This window comes from Lissotriton vulgaris, chromosome 6, assembly GCF_964263255.1.
Source record: "Lissotriton vulgaris chromosome 6, aLisVul1.2, whole genome shotgun sequence".
In the NCBI taxonomy this organism is placed as follows: domain Eukaryota; kingdom Metazoa; phylum Chordata; class Amphibia; order Caudata; family Salamandridae; genus Lissotriton; species Lissotriton vulgaris.
Genome location: NC_141694.1, coordinates 1,760,596,331 through 1,760,618,488, shown reverse-complemented (window position 1 = coordinate 1,760,618,488; position 22,158 = coordinate 1,760,596,331). Strand labels below are relative to the sequence as shown.

At 48.2% G+C, this 22,158-nt stretch overlaps 1 protein-coding gene across 2 annotated transcripts in view; it reads right to left on the bottom strand.

Annotated features, from left to right (window-relative positions):
* Positions 1-22,158, bottom strand: part of KIF13B (kinesin family member 13B) — a 698,786-nt gene that overhangs the window by 419,850 nt on the left and 256,778 nt on the right. For both annotated transcript variants that reach the window (XM_086927999.1, XM_086928000.1), the window contains 2 exons: positions 15,903-15,963; positions 712-804 (listed from right to left, as the gene is read on the bottom strand). In XM_086927999.1, the coding sequence (XP_086784125.1) occupies positions 712-804; positions 15,903-15,963 (154 nt within the window). The remainder of the gene's footprint in view (positions 1-711; positions 805-15,902; positions 15,964-22,158) is intronic.

The following is a 22,158-nucleotide window of genomic DNA, read 5'->3' as shown; positions in this document are numbered from 1 at the left end:
ATACTGGCTCATGTATTCCTTGGGGTAATTACACATCGCTACAGCCAACACGCGTTTAGTCCCAAAAGACTTTCTAATGCAAGGAAGTTTGAACAGATTACGAATTGGAAATTGTGATGGACTTTAGCCATTACGTTGACAACATAAGGTAGTAAATTGTAGGAAGGCTTTCTTGCGTTGCCCAAAAAAAAAAAAAAAAAAAAAAAAAGAGTCAACGAATGAGTTTGTAACAGCGATGGTGCATTAGTGACATAGTTCTCCCTTAGTCAGAATGCTGAAATTAAGTAATGAAGGCATTCCAAACGTTTGTAAAGGATACTCTGCGCTCCGTAAGCCCCAGTCGAAAGTACAGGTGAAGGCTATGATAAGCCTATATCATCTGTTCGTTCCACAGTTCGGGCATGTATAGCGCCCTACATTGCTGCATTCTCAGACTAGGATAAATGCTGAATCACCTTTTTGTGTTATTAGAAAAAATCGCAACACCTGACCAAATGAGTAACTTTAAGCATGGACCAAGATGGGCCATTTCAAAAATATTCATCAATTATGCTTATTATTAGTAGATGCAACCAAGAATAGGCATTCTAGAATGTTTATTAGTTTGATGTTGGCACCTGGGGTTGTGAGACCTATTTGACATCCTTCGCCGGATAGCCTTGGGAATTCCAGGGATTCTGCCCAATCATATTACTTATTAACAGTACTTACCAGTCTGTCCATAGGCAAATATACAGGCGTTGTAACCCTCAAAGGCATTTTGAAGAATGTTCTCCCCAAGGCACTGAAAAACAACATCTTGACCTAAAGGCAACAGGTATAAGAGGTTAGACAATATGAATTGTAGACAAAGACATTTTAGGTTACAAAAAGCATCCTCATACCCCAACACTTTTAAGGGGACAGATAAGAAAACATTCTTTACACAAAACTGTAAATACTTGTAACTAGTTGAGGAAAGTGAAGATTTGCAAACCAAATCGTTCTTGCTGTCACTAGCAGACCTCTGCTCATTTGTTCCTTCCTGATGATCCATTTTTCAAACCTCGATTAGAATTTTTCCTCATTAATTACGTCTACTGCTTCTATTTTAGTCCCTCAATCTGCAAGCCTTATATTACACCACAAATTTCATGCTATCCTACCATAGTTTATAAGCCTCCATTGAATGCTTTGGCAAAAGCATTTGAGAAATTCCAAATATATAAAAATTAAGGAACTAATTACTCTTAAAACCACCAGATAGATGACTCTTAAACCAGATGCCAACATTTCACAAACCAATCATATGCGTCAAGGTCACCTGAAGGTTGGGAAGGCATACGAGATGGAAAGCTTTTAGTAAACGTGAGTCTATGAAATGATTCCAGTTTTGTCCGGACCACACCTCTTCATATCGGACAAGCAGGAGGGTTTAATCTCATCTGAAGGGGTCCCCAGACAAGACCTTGAACTAAGCAGTCAACCCTTCCTACAAGTGGAATTTTAATCTGTGTCTCTGCGGTTATCGGGATCGCTTCTGTGGAAGGATTGATCCGCACATTTGCTCCATTCCTTGTGCTTTGTCTGGTCTCTCCACACAGTGGCTTCTACATCCCACCTGATAAACATCAGTAGCTCTTCATCCTCTGGATCAGGATTTTGTGATACGAGATGCCCCTGAAAGCCCCCGAGTCCTCTCTTATGACCAGGGCAAGCCTTTCTGGGGCTGAAGATCTACCAAAGTTGGTCAGCCTCTCCACTTTGCTCACAAAATGGAAGAGGAAGCAGACTACAACCCTGCTGGGAACCTTCAAACTTTTCTTGAGAAGCAACCATAGTGTCAACATTCCCCTCCGTGGCAACAGCGGTCACCTCTAGCTCCTTATTTGTAGCGCAGAGCCCTACAAGCCCACTTTTTTAGACTCTATGGCAGCCACCCATTTCTATATGACCAATAATTTGTAACCTGTATATAGAAAACTCTGCCACAGCCGCGTCCCAGCTTCAGGCGTGATGACCCAGACACATAACAGCAACATCCCTGCCCACGGAGGTCAGAGCATCATTTACATTTATCACAGTCAGAAGCAGAGTGGCAACAGACTGTGCACAAATATCAGAATGGGACCTTATAACATATAAAAAGGCCACTCCTCATTACAGGAAGGAGGGTGGAATCAGAGAAGGATCTGCAGCTATGTTGAATATTCAAAAGAACGAACCTCACTGCAGGTTAGTCATTTGTTCTTCTGATGGGTGCTTCGAACCACAAATTACTCACTTTTTGCATCAATACCAAAGCCGCACCCCAACGAAGGTAGTGCGACTGAGGGTGGACCTTATACAAGGAAGTCAGGCAAGACCGAGCGGGTAAAGTGGCCCTCACTGTGGACTTGTGAATTGAAAATATATTGCCCAGTGAAGGAATGTACAGACCCCACGTCGCAGCTTAGCAGATGTCCAACACCAGAATGCCTTCTAGCTACAGTCACTGAGAGGCCTCGACCCCGGTGGAATGAGGATGCAGTCCTTCGGAGGCTCCTTCCTGGCCATAGCACAGCTTGGTACAGGCCATTACATGTTGTTTGTATCACCTACATTGTCTGTAATGCATTCTGCTGCAGTATCGCTAGCCCAGAATGACTGAAATATGTTCAATAAATACATCTGGATAAACTCAGTCTTTGGACTGCCTTCAGTTTCTTCACACCCACTAATCCGACAAAGAGTTGATCGAGCACCCAGTGCACCTTGGTCCTATCATTGCAGAAGACACATGCCTGCTCTGCATCCAATTGAGGGAGTCTTTCCTCCTCCTTAGAGGGATGTGTCAGAAAGAAGAATGCCGGCAGCGGGATGGACTGTAATACATGGAAGGAAGGCACCACCTTCAGGAGAAAAGATACCAGAGTCCAAAGCACCACCCTGTCATTACAAGTGCCCCCTGCAACACATAGTTAACTCAGGGACTCCATTCAAGCGACTTGGTGTAATACCCAGTAACTCAGGTCTGATTGGAATCCGCCCGATGTAATACCTGGGGCACTACAGGTGGGTCCCTAAAGATCCCCTAAGAAATGATGAAATAGTAGGGGAACCAGTCATTCAACTATTATTTCCCTTAGTTAATCCTCATTTTATATCCGGTATCTGGCCTGCAGTCAAAGACTTCGGGTTTCCATCTACTCTCAGCAGCCGCAGTCCGCAGGGGACATACAACTAATAACTCAGGTAGAACCAGTAACTCCTACGGACCCCCACTGGATTTATAATGGCCCTGGTCATCGAGACCCTCGTGTCCAGTTCCTTCTGCCCTGTTGACGCACAGCTGGCCCCATACCTCCAGGCCAGCTGTGCTTGCGCTCACTTCTCACCACCATGCAGGGCCTCCTCCCTTCCACTGCCCGTCAGTCACAAACTAATGTGGGTTTCTCAGATTTACTGGCTTTAAAACGAAGTCAAAACTTGTCACCAAAATATATACGACTGCTCTGAGCTCGGACACTTCTGGAACATGGACCTGTAACGGCCCAAACTCCATGCAATACATGATCTGGACCACCACACTCCAGAGGAAAAACCAAAAGAGAAACATATCTTTGTGAAACGAGCTTTCCCACACCATCGGGTTGACACATTGCTCCTGCGTGAATGAATGGTTTCCCAATAAATGTGGGGTGAGGGGTTTTGCACAGACACAGCCTCGGGGGCGCGGTGGACTCACAACCAAAGCGGAGCTCCGCGGCGATGCCCAGGAGCACACACGCAATAGAAACGCGCTTCCCACCGGACGCAGGCTGCATCGGCCCGGCTCTGCAGAGAGCCATGAAGAGCGGGGCGTGCAATCTTCGAAGGAATCTGCAGGCTCGTGGCTTTTACAGGAGGACGCGCTCAGGTGAGCCCAGGAACCACGAGGCGCAGCAAACCCGCCCGGGGGTGACCGACAGACTGGCCCGTGTCCTAGACCGGTCAATGGACCGTGACAGGAGCGCAAACATGCGAAAACAAACCTGTTTGTCATCGGATACCATTAGGAGATACTGGGCAGGGGGGGGGGGGGGGGGGGGGGGGGAAGTATTGCATGAGGGGAAGACCACACAGCAGAGGGTCGGGGATACAGGAGGAAACAAGCATTGGAAATGCACTAGGTCTTGCATTTGTTTGAGTTCGAGCTAATAGCATTGTAAATGGCAATGTTTTATCCCTATGTGTTATGGAGTGTATGTATGTGGTGAGCAGTGGGATTATAGGAGTTGCATTGTATTAGTTAGTTGTGGTACAGTGTGAAGGAGATTTCTTTAGTGGAATTATGTGGTATTGAGTGTAGTGGAATTATGTAGAGTGGGATTGTGCGTTATATCGTGTAATTATACGAAATGGGGTTCTTAGCTGCATCATTTGTTTAAAAAAAATTGATCTGTTGTGGGGCACACTTGGGTCATTTGTTTTTGTGTCATGTCCTTTGGTAGTGGTATTGACAATTCACTGGTGTATTTTTGGTTTTTTTTATTTTTGTGTGGGCCCTGAGTAGGTAGGGGCCTAGTGTTTTATGTGTTTAGTTGTCATCACATACACTGTGAATTTCTCAGCACTTAATGTCAAAGCACTGTAGACTATCTTTATTCTTGATTGAAGTTGGTTTTCCCCTATTCATTTCCATGGGTATTCGCATATTTTCTATACTTTTCAGGTGAAAAATATCTCTTTTTCCCGGGTGGAGGATCCCTTGTGAGGGCACTGTATCTGGTTGGTCCTGAGGAAAGTGGCAGTTTATCATCTGTCAGCCACCGAAACGCGTCGACCCCTGCCTTGAGAACATCCTGCTCTCTGCAGTCTCTGTCTTAGGTCATTTCAATTACATTGCCATCTTGCAGTCGTGTTCCCCAGACATGTTATGAATGTGAAGGTTTGGCTGGGTGTGTGCGAGTAGGGTTTGAATGAGTTGGTGTGCATTTTTATTGTTTTCCTCTACCGGGGTTTAACTTATTTGTCTTAGCTGTATGTACTGTCTCTTCATTTTGTGATTCTGTATATACTATGTATGTTAAAAATATTAAGAAATAATGAAAACAAGTTTGAGAAAAGAAATTAAATAAAATAAATATTTTTGATAACTGTTGGAATTCATTGTTTAGGGGGTTAACATTTGGGTTGAGTGCTCTTTGTATATATGGTGATTTATTCCGTTGTGTAATTAATTAGGTCATGAGGGAGATTCTAGTTGTTTCTTTTTTTTTTTTTTTTTGAAAACCTTTATTTTGCATCAAATCAGAACAAATACGGGCCTACAACCTTCCGGCCGGCCACGGAAACAGTAAAGCACCAATGCAACGTTACGGCGACACAGTAATATCTCTCATTGAAGCAAGCAGTAAAAAGGTTACACTGTAGTTATCGTATTACCATGTCTCAGAATCAGTGAAGGTTAATTTTAAAAGTTTTCATCGCTACCATTAAGAGCAGGTCATATTTCTCCGTACTAATACAATTAAGAGAAAAGAAACGAGGTCCGTGTAGGTGGGACTCACTATAGACACCTTTACCAATCAGCACAGTTAGCAGCATGCAGGTCCCAACCAGAGGATGGCCACAAAATATGCACACCCCGAAAGAGGACGCAACATCCCAACTAATACCACGCTACCACCCATCCCCCAATATGCCTAACACGGGCCAAGAGGAAAGAAGAAAGCATATAATAGCAAAAAAAGGCACCATAGAAAGAAACACGAACTAAAAGTTACCCCCCCCCCACCCTACACACATGCAGAGGCTACGGCCTACCCCCCCCCCCCTAGCAGAGTGTTTGTCTCCCCATAACCCGAAATATAGCGAGAGAAGAGAAAATTGAGAAGGAGAAAAAGACAGGGAAAAGGGAAGAAAGAAGAAAGAGGACAGTTCACCTAGAGAAGAGTTCCGTTAGGAAAGAGAAATAAAGGAACATAAATCACAGAAGACCGGGGGAGGGCCATAAGAACATGTCCAAAACTGCCAAAGTACATTATTCCGGCCACCCTTACCCCGACTCCACCACCAATACAGTACCAACATATGAAATCCACCGGCAGTCCATCAGTGTCCCAGCAGTACAAGGAAGACAGTTCCGAAGGGAACGGGGATACCCTCAACCTTGCCCCGTACGGTAGGGTGCAGCGACGCAGTCCAACTGGATCGGAAACGACACAGGTGAAATAAGGGGACGAAGAGGCCTCGTCAGGATAGGAGAATGGCCCCAAACGTTCATCCAGTCCGTTGCCGAGAAAACGTTAATGACACAAGAAGCGTTGCAAGGTGCGGGGTCACCCCGTACAACCAGTCCCAACATTCGCCACCATTCCAAGGAAGGGAATTGCATTCCGCTAGCCGCCATTGAGGGATCTTCAGAAAATGGCGCCCGATACCGTCTTGCAGCCGGAAAACAGCCGCAGACATTCCGGGTCTACCCAGGGGTGTTCCTTCCAGTACGCGTGCAGGATCGGAGTTCCGCGCCGTCTCCATGTCAGCGGAGACCGGGGCAGAGGGGCCACAAGGATGCATCACCGGGTGTGGCGTAGCGGCAAGATGCTGCGGATCGTCACGAATAGACAGGGGGGCCGCGGACAATATCGCGTCCATCCGACCCCCCAGTTCCCCAGCGACGGTGCGCAGGTCAGCCCTCAAGGCGGACAGGGCGCTCAGGATATCACATAGCCGCAATGGCGCCGAGGGGAGAGAGGGCGCAGCATTGTCCTCCAGTCGGTGCAAATGTGCGCAGTGTCGCTCCGCCGGTCGATAGCTCTCCTTGCCAGCATTCCCAATTAGCTCCAGCTGGTTCATGATGAAGTAAGCCCAGACGGGGGGGCGCAGGGCAGTAGTTACTATCACCCCCGCAGCAATGCTGTAACAGACCCAGTCCCGGGTGTTTACCTTCGGGGAATGAAGGCAGGCGATAAGATGGCGCTCGTCCCAGCCCTGCAGCGAAACAAAGTAGCGGCGGAGTCAATGCAGGTCCCAGGGAGTGCTACAATGTTGCTTCTGGGGCTTCTGCGCGCAGGTCGAAGAGAGCGGCAAGCAGGGCTCCGGAGTCAAGAAGCTGCTGCGAGACACGGCAGCCAGCCCCGTCCAGCAGCCCCCGGCGATCGTCGTCGCACACGGGCCGGGCGCACATCGAGAACAAAGACCCCGAGCCTGCCTCGCCGAGTCCGGAGGAGGTGAGGGCGTTGCAGCGCTTCCACTGCCGGGAGCCGACTTCGAGGCACAGCGGCAGGATCAGGCTGCCCTCCCGGTTCCGCCAGCGCCGATTTCTAGTTGTTTCTTGATATTCTTTCCCCTCTTCTCCCTGACCGTTACTTGTTCTTTTAGAGGGGGTCCCCTATTTTCTGCACTATTATACGAAATGGTAACTTGTTTTGTGGAGCAAAGTCTTTTTTAAAGGACACTGACAAAAGCCAATCAGAATCTGGAGGCGGGCTGTAAGAAGTGGGACTAGTATGTTTGTCATGATTTTTAGACAAATTCTGAGGTGGTTCCTTGGAAGAAAAACCCAATCAAGAACACAATCGGTCATCAATCTAAAAATCAGATGCAAATACAAGACTGCTTCCATGGCGACCCACTTCTTAAACAACAACCACTCTAAGAAGCGGGATGTCCTTGAACATGTGATCCAGAGAAGGAGAGGTGGTAACCTTGAAAACACATTACAGAGAAAGGAAGCCAGGATGATTTTCAAATAGCACAGTGCACAATTCACTGAATGAAATGGAAGACCATACTCCAACAATCGGTCTTCTACATTACCCCAAGCTCACCATGATGAACCGCTCAAATGAACCGATATTTGCAAAGATAATAATCCTTATCCCCAACAGTCTCCTTCACATGAATGAAATCAAACAGAATAATGGGCGCAGAATGTGTCCATAAGCATATGTCAAGCATGCAGGACTTAAACACATGATCAGTTCCACAACATACTGAATCTTCCTTTAGTATTCACCGCATTGTTTACAATGGGGCACCCATCATAAGTATTTCAGTTCGGTGCCGCACAACCACTGAAACAGGAACAGTTGGCAAACGATATCAAAACTAAGGATCAAAGACGGGAAAGTGAGCCAATATTAGTTGCAACGCACACAGATACTTGCAGCCTAATACTTTGCCGCCTTGGACATTGAGGTAGAGGACACCTACTGCCTTGTTTCCCAGGCAAATCTATGCACTTGTGCGAATTCGGGAAGCAGGCAGGGGAGGCGTGGGAAGCAGGTAGAGAGGGAGAGGGGGAGGGGGGAAGCAGGCAGAGGGGGAGCGGGAAGGCAGGCAGAGGGGGAGCGGGAAGGCAGGCAGAGGGGGAGCGGGAAGGCAGGCAGAGGGGGATTGGGAAGCAGGCAGAGGGGGAGCGGGAAGCAGGCAGAGGGGGAGCGGGAAGCAGGCAGAGGGGGAGCGGGAAGCAGGCAGAGGGGGAGGGGGAAGCAGGCAGAGGGGGAGGGGGAAGCAGGGAGAGGGGGAGTGGGAAGCAGGGAGAGGGGGAAGGCAGGCATAGGGGGAGCTGAAGGCAGGCAGAGGAGGGGCGGGGAGCAGGCAGAGGAGGGGCGGGGAGCAGGCAGAGGAGGGGCGGGTAGCAGGCAGAGGTGGAGAGGGAAGCAGGCAGAGGTGGAGGGGAGGGCAGCAGGCAGAGAAGGAGAGGGGAGCAGGCAGAGGAGGAGAGGGGAGCAGGCAGAGGAGGAGAGGGGAGCAGGCAGAGGAGGAGAGGGGAGCAGGCAGAGGTGGGAGAGTGAGCAGGCAGGAAAGGCAAGGCGAGGAGTCAGAGAAAGGGGAGAATAAAATGGGTAAGGAAGAAAATGCATACGGTGTAAAGGCAAAGAAAGGTATGCAAGCACAAGAAAGGATTAGAGGAGACTAGGCAGAGAAATATGGGCAGAGATAGTAACATACTGGACAGGAGGTGGAGGAGAACAGGTAACAACAAGTAAAAATCAAGGGAACTTTGAGGGGTCAACATCCTATGGTCATGCTAATGATGAAGTGTCAAGACACTGTGAAAATGTGCTATATGTAAAGTGGAAGACCACAAGCACAGTTCTACTGAAAACAGAGAAGGGCCTCCAGGTGCTAATATACAGAAAGAAATGACTGACTTAAACAGCATAGTGGCAGATTATTGCTGCTGTAATGTTCTACGCCTTCATTTGGAAAGGACAACCAGAGGGAAAGGGATCAAAGGCTCTCACCTATGCCACTGCCTTGATGAACGCTAGCTGTGCCACAGCCATGCCCAGACCTATCTGGAACACTGCCATGCACACACCTAACCGTGGCACTGCCAGCTGTCCCAGTGCCATGCTCACACCCTGCTGCGCCACCTCCATGCTCACACCCTGCTGTGCCACTGCTAGGCCACCAGCATGTTAACAACAACCCCCTTGTGCCACTGCCATACCCACTATTAGCTGTCTTACTAACCTCTCCACATTACTGCAAGTATTCTAAAACCCTGCCACTCCAAATTTACTGTGGGCAACTTTAACAATGCAAAATTCTACTGGGTAATTTTGTGTCCAGTGTTTAGATCTCGGCTGCAGCCAGTGTGCATGAGCTGTCAATTGGTGATAATCTATTTTGTCTTTAAAAAACATAAAACCTCTAAAAAGGGGATTTTCTTCTCCGCCCATTACTTACCGCATAATTCTCACTCTTCTTTGCTGCCCTTTAATTCTGTAGCACGTGCGAGGGGTCACTTCCTTTTTTGTGTGGGGCATGGACAAAGTACAGATTGATTTATCTTAATTAGTGTCCGTCCGGTCCTCGCACTGTGATTGAGGTAAGATGTCTTCTATTTTTTGGCATTTTTGTACACCAAGAACTGGACCGGACTCAGTTATTTGAGCACTTTACACGAGCGATTCAGAAAAGGGGGTGGGGGGTGGTGATGAACAGAGTGTCTGAATTAAGCAGACCACTCTTACCCAGTCCAAAGATCGGGGCTTGATCCATCACCGTTATTTATCTCACTGCACCATCCCAGCTCAGAACCTGGCTATATGCAAATCAGTCTGTCCCTGGCCCAGTGCATCATGGGAACAGGGCAGACTAAACTACCAAGCCAATTCTTCACCAGAAAGGAGACAAGCTACCGGGGACCGGTTTCTGGCATTTCAGCCTTCTTCGGCCCGGCTTGCTTGAATCCTGATGGTGCAGTGAGAAAGGGACTCATGTCTGAGTATACCCTGCCACACCTATAGTGGCCAAAAACGATTCAGAAAAGGGGGGGGGGGGGGTGGTGATGAACAGAGTGTCTGAATTAAGCAGACCACTCTTACCCAGTCCAAAGATCGGGGCTTGATCCATCACCGTTATTTATCTCACTGCACCATCCCAGCTCAGAACCTGGCTATATGCAAATCAGTCTGTCCCTGGCCCAGTGCATCATGGGAACAGGGCAGACTAAACTACCAAGCCAATTCTTCACCAGAAAGGAGACAAGTTACCGGGGACCGGTTTCTGGCATTTCAGCCTTCTTCGGCCCGGCTTGCTTGAATCCTGATGGTGCAGTGAGAAAGGGACTCATGTCTGAGTATACCCTGCCACACCTATAGTGGCCAAAAACGATTCAGAAAAGGGGGTGGTGATGAACAGAGTGTCTGAATTAAGCAGACCACTCTTACCCAGTCCAAAGATCGGGGCTTGATCCATCACCGTTATTTATCTCACTGCACCATCCCAGCTCAGAACCTGGCTATATGCAAATCAGTCTGTCCCTGGCCCAGTGCATCATGGGAACAGGGCAGACTAAACTACCAAGCCAATTCTTCACCAGAAAGGAGACAAGCTACCGGGGGCCGGTTTCTGGCATTTCAGCCTTCTTCGGCCCGGCTTGCTTGAATCCTGATGGTGCAGTGAGAAAGGGACTCATGTCTGAGTATACCCTGCCACACCTATAGTGGCCAAAAACGATTCAGAAAAGGGGGTGGTGATGAACAGAGTGTCTGAATTAAGCAGACCACTCTTACCCAGTCCAAAGATCGGGGCTTGATCCATCACCGTTATTTATCTCACTGCACCATCCCAGCTCAGAACCTGGCTATATGCAAATCAGTCTGTCCCTGGCCCAGTGCATCATGGGAACAGGGCAGACTAAACTACCAAGCCAATTCTTCACCAGAAAGGTGACAAGCTACCGGGGACCGGTTTCTGGCATTTCAGCCTTCTTCGGCCCGGCTTGCTTGAATCCTGATGGTGCAGTGAGAAAGGGACTCATGTCGGAGTATACCCTGCCACACCTATAGTGGCCAAAAACGATTCCCCGGGAGCTTGTTTCCTTCCCAGTGTAAGAATTGGCTTTTGTAGTTTGGTTTGCCCTGTTCCCATCATGCACTGGGACAGGAACAGACTAATTTGCATACAGCCAGGTTCTGAAACTGGGATGGTGCAGTGAGCTAAAAAACGGTGTTGGATCTAGCCCTGATCTCTTGACTGGGTGAGAGCTTTCTGCTTAATTCAGAGACTCTGTCCCTCACCACCCCTTGTTGTAAATATTTTTGTCCACCCTAAGCGTGGAAGGGTATTCTCAGATGTGAGACCCTTGCTCATTGCACCATCAGGATTCAAGCAAACCGGGCCGAAGACGGCTGTAATGCCAGAAACCGGTCCCCGGGAGCTTGTTTCCTTCCCAGTGTAAGAATTGGCTTTTGTAGTTTGGTTTGACCTGTTCCCATCATGCACTGGGACAGGAACAGACTAATTTGCATACAGCCAGGTTCTGAAACTGGGATGGTGCAGTGAGCTAAAAAACGGTGTTGGATCTAGCCCTGATCTCTTGACTGGGTGAGAGCTTTCTGCTCAATTCAGAGACTCTGTCCCTCACCACCCCTTGTTGTAAATATTTTTGTCCACCCTAAGCGTGGAAGGGTATTCTCAGATGTGAGACCCTTGCTCATTGCACCATCAGGATTCAAGCAAACCGGGCCGAAGACGGCTGTAATGCTAGAAACCGGTCCCCGGGAGCTTGTTTCCTTCCCAGTGTAAGAATTGGCTTTTGTAGTTTGGTTTGCCCTGTTCCCATCATGCACTGGGACAGGAACAGACTAATTTGCATACAGCCAGGTTCTGAAACTGGGATGGTGCAGTGAGCTAAAAAACGGTGTTGGATCTAGCCCTGATCTCTTGACTGGGTGAGAGCTTTCTGCTTAATTCAGAGACTCTGTCCCTCACCACCCCTTGTTGTAAATATTTTTGTCCACCCTAAGCGTGGAAGGGTATTCTCAGATGTGAGACCCTTGCTCATTGCACCATCAGGATTCAAGCAAACCGGGCCGAAGACGGCTGTAATGCCAGAAACCGGTCCCCGGGAGCTTGTTTCCTTCCCAGTGTAAGAATTGGCTTTTGTAGTTTGGTTTGCCCTGTTCCCATCATGCACTGGGACAGGAACAGACTAATTTGCATACAGCCAGGTTCTGAAACTGGGATGGTGCAGTGAGCTAAAAAACGGTGTTGGATCTAGCCCTGATCTCTTGACTGGGTGAGAGCTTTCTGCTTAATTCAGAGACTCTGTCCCTCACCACCCCTTGTTGTAAACACTTTACACGAGCACCAGGTACATTACACAAGTCAACGTTCATGGTTTTTAGACATGGGGAGATTGCGTGGTTTACCCCAAACCACAGGATATTGAGCCAATGCCGAGAATTGAATCTGGGTGCCCAGATCCACAGCCCGCAGCTCTGGCTGTAGCGCCACATCCTTCTATTCCTCCTCTCACCCACTCCCGCTCTAGTTTGCTTCTTAGGACTGCTTGCATCATGTTAGGAAACAAGCATTGGCAAAGCCAATAGGTCGAAACCATGTGAGATCTATTGGCTTTGTCAATGATTTTTAGCCGCGTTGAAGGGCAGCCTACCTGCTCTGCAGCATGTCTAAAATTGTATTTAACAAAGGCACTATGAAGCAGTCAATGCGGGCTGTGTCATAGCAACTTTTTTTTTTTTACTTTCAAACATGCTGAACAGCAGACACAGCTGTACAACATGGCGCGAAAAACAAACCATTGGCGTATTCAATGTATCTTTGCCATGTTGTACAATCGAGTGGCGGCTTCATAGAATGGTTTAAAGTAAAAGTTCAAACACTAATGTAATCCTAGAGTATTTTGGTGCATGCACTATTCGAATTCAGATATTTTTTCAAATCACCGTGGTCAGCATTATTGAGTAATCGCCTGATGTGTGTCACACTCAATGCTGATCAATAAACAGACTAAAATGTAACTGTCACAGCAGCTCGGTAGGTTGAAGGCCTTTTTTTATTTGTGACATACATCAGCGATAATATTTATTGTTTCAACCCATTCACATGTAATGCATGGACCGAATGCAAATGACGCAATCAACCTATTGATATTGGACCAACTAGGTAAACCTTCTCTACCCTTAAATCCACTGGTTACACATCAGAATACCTAACGGCATAAGTTATAGCAGAACCCAAGTGACTCAAGACCATCGCAGACAAGTATCACCAACATAGCGCCATATGGGCCTTTGTTACTTTTGTTAAAGACTAAGCAGCTACTGTTTGAGTGACGTTTTGCTCTTCTGGATCCTTAATCCCTGGTGCATCACTAACTTCCTGCTCTACTGTCACCATCTTGGCCAGACTCCAAATGCATCAGTCGTATATCTCTACAACAAAGCACCGACGGTCAACCCATTGGCAACGGGCTGCTCCGAGAGGAACTTAGTATGCTCTCCCCTAATCCACAGCTCTGCTCATTGCTTGCAAACTGAAGGCCCTTCTCAGCCTGTCCTCTTCATGCATAGACCTGCAGTCACTGCATTAGTAACATGATCTCATCAACACAATGCCTGGTTCTTCTCAGCCTCTTGCAATACTCCCTGGCATACAAGAGCTTGCCCTGCTTGCAAACAAGGCATCCCCTGAATGACCACACGGCATCCCCTGAATGACCACACGGCATCCCTTGAATGACCACACAGGCATCCCCTGAATGACCACACGGCATCCCCTGAATGACCACACAGGCATCCCCTGAATGGCCACACAGGCATCCCCTGAATGACCACACAGGCATCCCCCGAATGACCACACAGGCATCCCCTGAATGACCACACAGGCATCCCCCGAATGACCACACAGGCATCCCCCGAATGACCACACAGGCATCCCCCGAATGACCACACAGGCCTCCCCCGAATGACCACACAGGCCTCCCCCGAATGACCACACAGGCCTCCCCCGAATGACCACACAGGCATCCCCCGAATGACCACACAGGCATCCCCCGAATGACCACACAGGCATCCCCCGAATGACCACACAGGCATCCCCCGAATGACCACACAGGCATCCCCCGAATGACCACACAGGCATTCCCCGAATGACCACACAGGCATCCCCCGAATGACCACACAGGCATCCCCCGAATGACCACACAGGCATCCCCCGAATGACCACACAGGCATCCCCGAATGACCACACAGGCATCCCCGAATGACCACACAGGCATCCCCCGAATGACCACACAGGCATTCCCGAATGACCACACAGGCATCCCCGAACGACCACACAGGCATCCCTCGAATGACCACACAGGCATCCCCCGAACGACCACACAGGCATCTCCCGAACGACCACACAGGCATCCCCCGAACGACCACACAGGCATCCCCCGAACGACCACACAGGCATCCCCCGAATGACCACACAGGCATTCCCCGAACGACCACACAGGCATCCCCCGAACGACCACACAGGCATCCCCCGAACGACCACACAGGCATCCCCCGAACGACCACACAGGCATCCCCCGAATGACCACACAGGCATCCCCCGAATGACCACACAGGCATCCCCCGAATGACCACACAGGCATCCCCCGAATGACCACACAGGCATCCCCTGAATGACCACACAGGCATCCCCTGAATGACCACACAGGCATCCCCCGAACGACCACACAGGCATCCCTCGAACGACCACACAGGCATCCCCCGAATGACCACACAGGCATCCCCCGAACGACCACACAGGCATCCCCCGAATGACCACACAGGCATCCCCTGAATGACCACACAGGCATCCCCTGAATGACATAACAGGCATCCCCTGAATGACCACACGGTACCCCCCGAATGACCACACAGGCATCCCCTGAATGACCACACAGGCATCCCCCGAACGACCACACAGGCATCCCCCGAATGACCACACAGGCATCCCCTGAATGACCACACAGGCATCCCCTGAATGACATAACAGGCATCCCCTGAATGACCACACGGTACCCCCCGAATGACCACACAGGCATCCCGACCAAGCAATCCCATCTCAATCGGAGATATTTGCACGTTTCCCTGAGCCATGATACAACACGCACTCAAAGCCCAGATGTGTTGGAACGCACTACAGGAGACTCTGAACACGTTCATATGTACACACACAGGCACACCACACGCACAGATAGACGCACCAGCAGCAAAAGGAAGCCATATTATACCCATAATATAAGGACATAAGGTAGCGTACAAAATGAGTGAGCCCTCCAGTGTGTGCGTCATCCTAGCCAGGCGGCTCCATTTGTTCCAGCTTCTGCTTTGAACTAGCACAGTACCTGGTCTTGGTTGGAAAGTTTCTCAGACACAAGTGAAGCTCCCATTGTGCTTTTGTTAGGCTGGGACCATTGTGTGGACCTGTACGTCATGTCAAAGTGACCTACGACAGAGCAAAGCACGCACATGCACTAGGAGGGGAACAAAGAGCAGGGACGCCAGGTGCTGACAGGCATGTACACTGATGCTGGACGAGCAGCGGTCTGGCGAGGGGCGGAGCTTCCACTGGCTCACGGCAGAGCAGGCCCAACAACAGAGAGCATTCAAAAGAGTGTAACAAACACTGCGATTCACATTCAAAAGAGTCAAGGTTACCTGCAAACTTGTCTTTGACATTCTCATCCATTGACCAGAAGCAGTGATCGTAGGCAAACACCTGTCGGAAAAGAAACAATTGAGTACACGTTAGAGTAGGGCCTGAAGAGACCTTTCAAGAACCTGAAACTAGAGCTCAAGATTGGTTTCACTAAACTGGAGTAAGACTCTGAGAAATATCCCCAGACCAGAGACTCCGAGACAAATATAAAGAGCACAAGCCCAAGAAACAAGCAATCCGGTCCAACCACATGCGCAGACAATGGATACTTAACACGACAACCTTTGGTTTTTTGAGGAGATACACTTTTTTTTAACATGCATTGCTATCAACAAGTATCCTGTACAGTCTTCACAATTAATGATGATTTCCATGTAGCCCGGTTTGTGGCAGAACCCTTTCAAAGTCTACCACAAAACAAATACCTGGCAGCATTTCTAGTCACCGGGCCCTTTCTTTCCATAGGTAAGATGCACATGTACAAAGGCCACAGCCAATGCTCCTTCCAAAATGCAGAGTCCACGTCACAGTTCCCACAGTCTCCACCACAGCGACAAAACTCCCTATGTACCCAGCATAAAATGTCCTTTGTCCAAAGTGTTATACATCGGATTCAAAATGTCCCTTGCACACTGTATATAATCCACCTTACGCCAGCAGCCAAAAAAGACAACTTATATTGCAAGCCTAAAATGTACTCTATGGCTGCACCTGGTACAAACCGTACTTTGCAACTGCATGGGGTATAAAACATAGCTTGCAGCTGCGTTGGGTAAAAAACATAGCTTGCAGCTGCGTGGGGTAAAAAACATAGCTTGCAGCTGCGTGTGGTATAAAACATAGCTTGCAGCTGCGTGGGGTATAAAACATAGCTTGCAGCTGCGTGGGGTATAAAACATAGCTTGCAGCTGCGTGGGGTAAAAAACATAGCTTGCAGCTGCGTGGGGTAAAAAACATAGCTTGCAGCTGCGTGGGGTAAAAAACATAGCTTGCAGCTGCGTGTGGTATAAAACATAGCTTGCAGCTGCGTGGGGTATAAAACATAGCTTGCAGCTGCGTGGGGTAAAAAACAGCTTGCAGCTGCGTGGGGTAAAAAACATAGCTTGCAGCTGCGTGGGTTATAAAACATAGCTTGCAGCTGCGTGGGGTATAAAACATAGCTTGCAGCTGCGTGGGGTAAAAAACAGCTTGCAGCTGCGTGGGGTAAAAAACATAGCTTGCAGCTGCGTGGGGTATAAAACATAGCTTGCAGCTGCGTGGGGTATAAAACATAGCTTGCAGCTGCGTGGGGTATAAAACTTAGCATGCAGCTTCGTGAGGTATAAAACAGATTGCAGCAGCATGGGTTATAAAACGAATCTTGCAGCAGCTTGGAGTATAAAACATAGCTTGCAGCAGCTTAGGGTATAAAACATTGCTTGCCGCTGCATGGGGTATAACACCTAGATTGAAACTGTGTGGGGTATAAAACGTTGCTTGCAGCTATATAGCCTATAAAAAGTTGCTTCCAGTTGCATGGGTATAAAACGTAGCTTGCAGCTGCATAGGTATAAAATGTAGCTTGAAGCTGTGTGGGGTATATAACGTAGCTTGCAGTTGTGTTCTCTAAAGCATAGCTTGCAGCTGCAGGGAAAAAAAAGTTGCTTGCAGCTGAGTGGGGTATAAAGCCTAGTTTACAACTGCATGAGGTATAAGACGTAGCTTGCAGCTGCGTGGGGTATAAAACATAGCTTGCAGCTGCGTGGGGTGTAAAACATAGCTTGCAACTGCATGGGGTATAAAACATAGCTTGCAGCTGCGTGGGGTAAAAAACATAGCTTGCAGCTGCGTGGGGTATAAAACATAGCTTGCAGCTGCGTGGGGTATAAAACATAGCTTGCAGCTGCGTGGGGTAAAAAACATAGCTTGCAGCTGCGTGGGGTATAAAACATAGCTTGCAGCTGCGTGGGGTATAAAACATAGCTTGCAGCTGCGTGGGGTATAAAACATAGCTTACAGCTGCGTGGGGTATAAAACAGCTTGCAGCTGCGTGGGGTAAAAAACATAGCTTGCAGCTGCGTGGGGTATAAAACATAGCTTGCAGCTGCGTGGGGTAAAAAACAGCTTGCAGCTGCGTGGGGTATAAAACATAGCTTGCAGCTGCGTGGGGTATAAAACATAGCTTGCAGCTGCGTGGGGTATAAAACATAGCTTGCAGCTGCGTGGGGTATAAAACTTAGCTTGCAGCTTCGTAAGGTATAAAACAGATTGCAGCAGCATGGGTTATAAAACGAATCTTGCAGCAGCTTGGGGTATAAAACATAGCTTGCAGCAGCTTAGGGTATAAAACATTGCTTGCCGCTGCATGGGGTATAACACCTAGATTGAAACTGTGTGGGGTATAAAACGTTGCTTGCAGCTATATAGCCCATAAAAAGTTGCTTCCAGTTGCATGGGTATAAAACGTAGCTTGCAGCTGCATAGGTATAAAATGTAGCTTGAAGCTGTGTGGGGTATATAACGTAGCTTGCAGTTGTGTTCTCTAAAGCATAGCTTGCAGCTGCGGGGAAAAAAAAGTTGCTTGCAGCTGCGTGGGGTATAAAGCCTAGTTTACAACTGCATGGGGTATAAGACGTAGCTTGCAGCTGCGTGGGGTATAAAACATAGCTTTCAGCTGCGTGGGGTGTAAAACATAGCTTGCAGCTGCGTGGGGTAAAAAACAGCTTGCAGCTGCGTGGGGTATAAAACATAGCTTGCAGCTTCGTGAGGTATAAAACAGATTGCAGCAGCTTGGGGTATAAAACGTAGCTTGCAGCAGCTTAGGGTATAAAACATTGCTTGCCGCTGCATGGGGTATAACACCTAGATTGAAACTGTGTGGGGTATAAAACGTTGCTTGCAGCTATATAGGCTATAAAAAGTAGCTTCCAGTTGCATGGGTATAAAACGTAGCTTGCAGCTGCATGGGTATAAAATGTAGCTTGAAGCTGTGTGGGGTATATAACGTAGCTTGCAGTTGTGTTCTCTAAAGCATAGCTTGCAGCTGCGGGGGGAAAAAAGTAGCTTGCAGCTACGTGGGGTATAAAACCTAGTTTACAACTGCATGGGGTATAAGACGTAGCTTGCAGCTGCTTCGGGTATAAAACATTGGTTACAGCTGTGTGGGGTATAAAACATCGCTTGCATCTGCATGGGGATAAAACCTAGTTTAGAGCTGCATGGGGTAAAAAACATTGTTTACAACTGTGTGAGGTATAAAACAATGCTTGCAGCTGCATCGGGCATAAAACCTAGTTTGCATCTGCGGGGAATATAAAATGCAGCTTCCGACTGTGTGGGATATAAAACATAGCTAGCAGCCGCATGGGGTATAAAACGTAGTTTGCAGCTGTGTTCGGTATGAAATGTAGCTTGCAGGAGGATGAAGAGAACGAGCAATGAGGACATAACATCGAGGGGGCTTCAAGGGGTCATGATCATATGGTCATGCTACTGGTGAAGCCCAGTGACTCACTACGAGAGTACGCTGTATGTAAAGTGGTAGGTCACAAAGGCAGTAATACTGCAAACCAAGAAAGACCTCCATGATCTGATATACAGAGGGAAATGACAGACTAGATTGGCATGGTGGGAGATTGTTACTGCAACTTTATACACCTCCATTTAGAAAGGTCAGTCGTTGGTAATGAGAGCAAAGCTATTGCTTTCAAGCTCAACCAAGACAATCAGCTGTGTTTCAGATATGTTCTCCCTCAACTGTAAAACACACAAGATGATGGACGGAATGGCAAAACACTCACCCCCAGTCACAGATCTGGGTTTAATCCATCGTTATTTTGCTCACCAAGCCACCCCAGCTCAGACATGGCTGGCGCCGGGAAACCCTTGCGTAGCTGAGCGCCTTATAAAATTAAACAACATATGCAAATCAGTCTTGACCCTGTGCCTCATGGAAACAGTCCAGCCCGAACTGCCAAGCCAGGTCTTCCCTGGGCCGGAAACAAGCATCCGAGGACCGGTTTCTGGCTATCAGCAGTCTTCAGCCAGGATAGCTTGACTCCTCAACTGTGCCACAGCATTGCCAGCTCTCACCTTTGCCACTGCCATGCTCCCAGCCAGCTGTGCTACTGCCACGCCAGCTCTCAACTGTGTCACTATCATGCTCAAATGAGGAAGGTCATTGCCATGTTCACACTTGGATTTACCACTACCATGCCCACAGCCTGCGGTGCAGCAGCCATGCAAGCTCTCAGCTGTGCCACAGCCTTGCTTAGCCCAAGCTGTGCCACTGCTGTACCAGCTTCTGACAGTATCACCTTCTTGGGAATTTAAAACAGAGCTTGCAGCTTGAGCCATGATCCCTGCTCAAATTCTATCTGCCCCTCATATCTACTCATCTAAACAACTGTGGGGTCTGCGGTCTGAGGTTCATACAGATTGCATCTTGCTGTACCCTGTTTCTCTGGATGAAGTGTCTGGAAATTGTAGGAAATGTGGTTTTACATTGCTCCTTCAAACCATTAAGGGTCAGTCCGACCTTAATGTTTCTCCTCAGACCAATAGATGTGAGGCAAATCGTATTCTAAATAACACTTTTCCTAAGGATGGCGAATTTAATTTTTTCAGTCTGAATTGTCGCTCACTCCCAAAGCATAAAGCTGATATATTTGACCTTTTAAATAGTGAACATCCTGATGCGGTCTTTTTAACTGAAACATGGCTCCATGATAGCTCAGGCCCGGATGTAGCAGCTGCGCTTCCAACTGGCTATTCTATAGTCCGAAGAGATCGTGATGGTAAAATAGGTGGTGGCCTAGCTATAATTTTAAAAAATGTGTATAAATGCAAATTTGAAAAACCTGACTGGAAAGATAGTGAGGCTATGTTATTTAAACTTGCCCTTAGCCCACAGTTTACCTTCTCAGGAATATTACTTTACCGCCCACTTGGCTCTGCTGGTTTGTGGGCCTCTACTCGATCTAATTTGGTCTCCCCTCATTTGCTTAGTGCAGCTAATTTTACTATTTTAGGTGACTTAAACATTCACTTTGACGATCTGTCTTGTCCTACTAATATATCTTTAACTTCTGATCCAGCGGCTATGAACTGTGTGCTGATTAACCCAGGACCAACTCATACAGCAGGTCATTTATTAGACCCAGTTTTTAGGTCTCGGTAATATTCGGTCTGCCGAAGGCAGACCGGAAGTCCGAGAATTAATGCTACTTAGTAGGGCTTCAGAACCCGCCTCCCTGCCCTGTCTCTCCACCATTGGCTGGCTTCCTAAATGGAGGCCAGCCATTGGAGGAGAGAGCCATCCCTCCAAAGAAGCTCCGTCTTTTTCGGATTTGGGGGCGTAAGTTTTGCTGTTCTTTAGACAGTGACGTTGCCTGTCACTCAAAACAGCAAAACACGCCCCCAATCCGAAAAATTTCAGAAGCTTGAGGCAGCCATTTTGCTGCTGGTAACGTTGAGGTAGGCTGCTCTCGCTGTCCTCCCCGCCGTGTCTTTTTCCCGCCCCCCTCCCGGCACTCAATAGAGCTCTTGTTTCTAATGCCAATAGAGACCTTTGTTTATGTAGTATTTCTTCTCTTCCTCTGCACTGAGGCAGTTTCCATGTACTTTCATCGTTCCTACCTCCGTTGCTAGGGTAGCGTCACTTCCAGTTATGCTGAGTTTGCCGGCGCCATTTTGTGTGAGAAGCGGTGTTGCTGTCGAGTCCTCCCGGAGGATTTAGGTCACCGAGGCACCAGGCCCCGGACAGTAGAATGCCTGCCTCACCCCTCCGAGTGGCCGTGGTTTGCTCTAGTAACCAGAATCGGAGCATGGAGGCCCACAACATCCTAAAGTAAGGAGAAAGGCAAAACCACCCTTTGGAACATAACATCGGAGACTATGGACTGGACAGCCTGACGGGTGGGGACTCATAACTTAATCAGCCACCATCGGTGAAGTTGTGTCTTTCTCTGGGCATAGCATCATCGAGTACTTGCATTTTCTGCCACGATATCGTTTTTTATGGGGTACTGTGACGTTGAGCCCATGGTAGTATTTATCTTCTGAAGTAGGACACGTAGCATTATCTGTTAAGGGGAGCTTAAACATCCAGCATTGTTTAACAGGGTTCACGTCTTATCTAACGCCTGGACAAGGGCTAGAGAACACGGTACCTCTCCCCTTCCAGCGGTACCCCACCATCCCTCGCACACTGGAGAGGACATCACGCAAAGTTACTCTGATCTACTAGCTACTTTGCCTATTTTCACTTTCTAATTA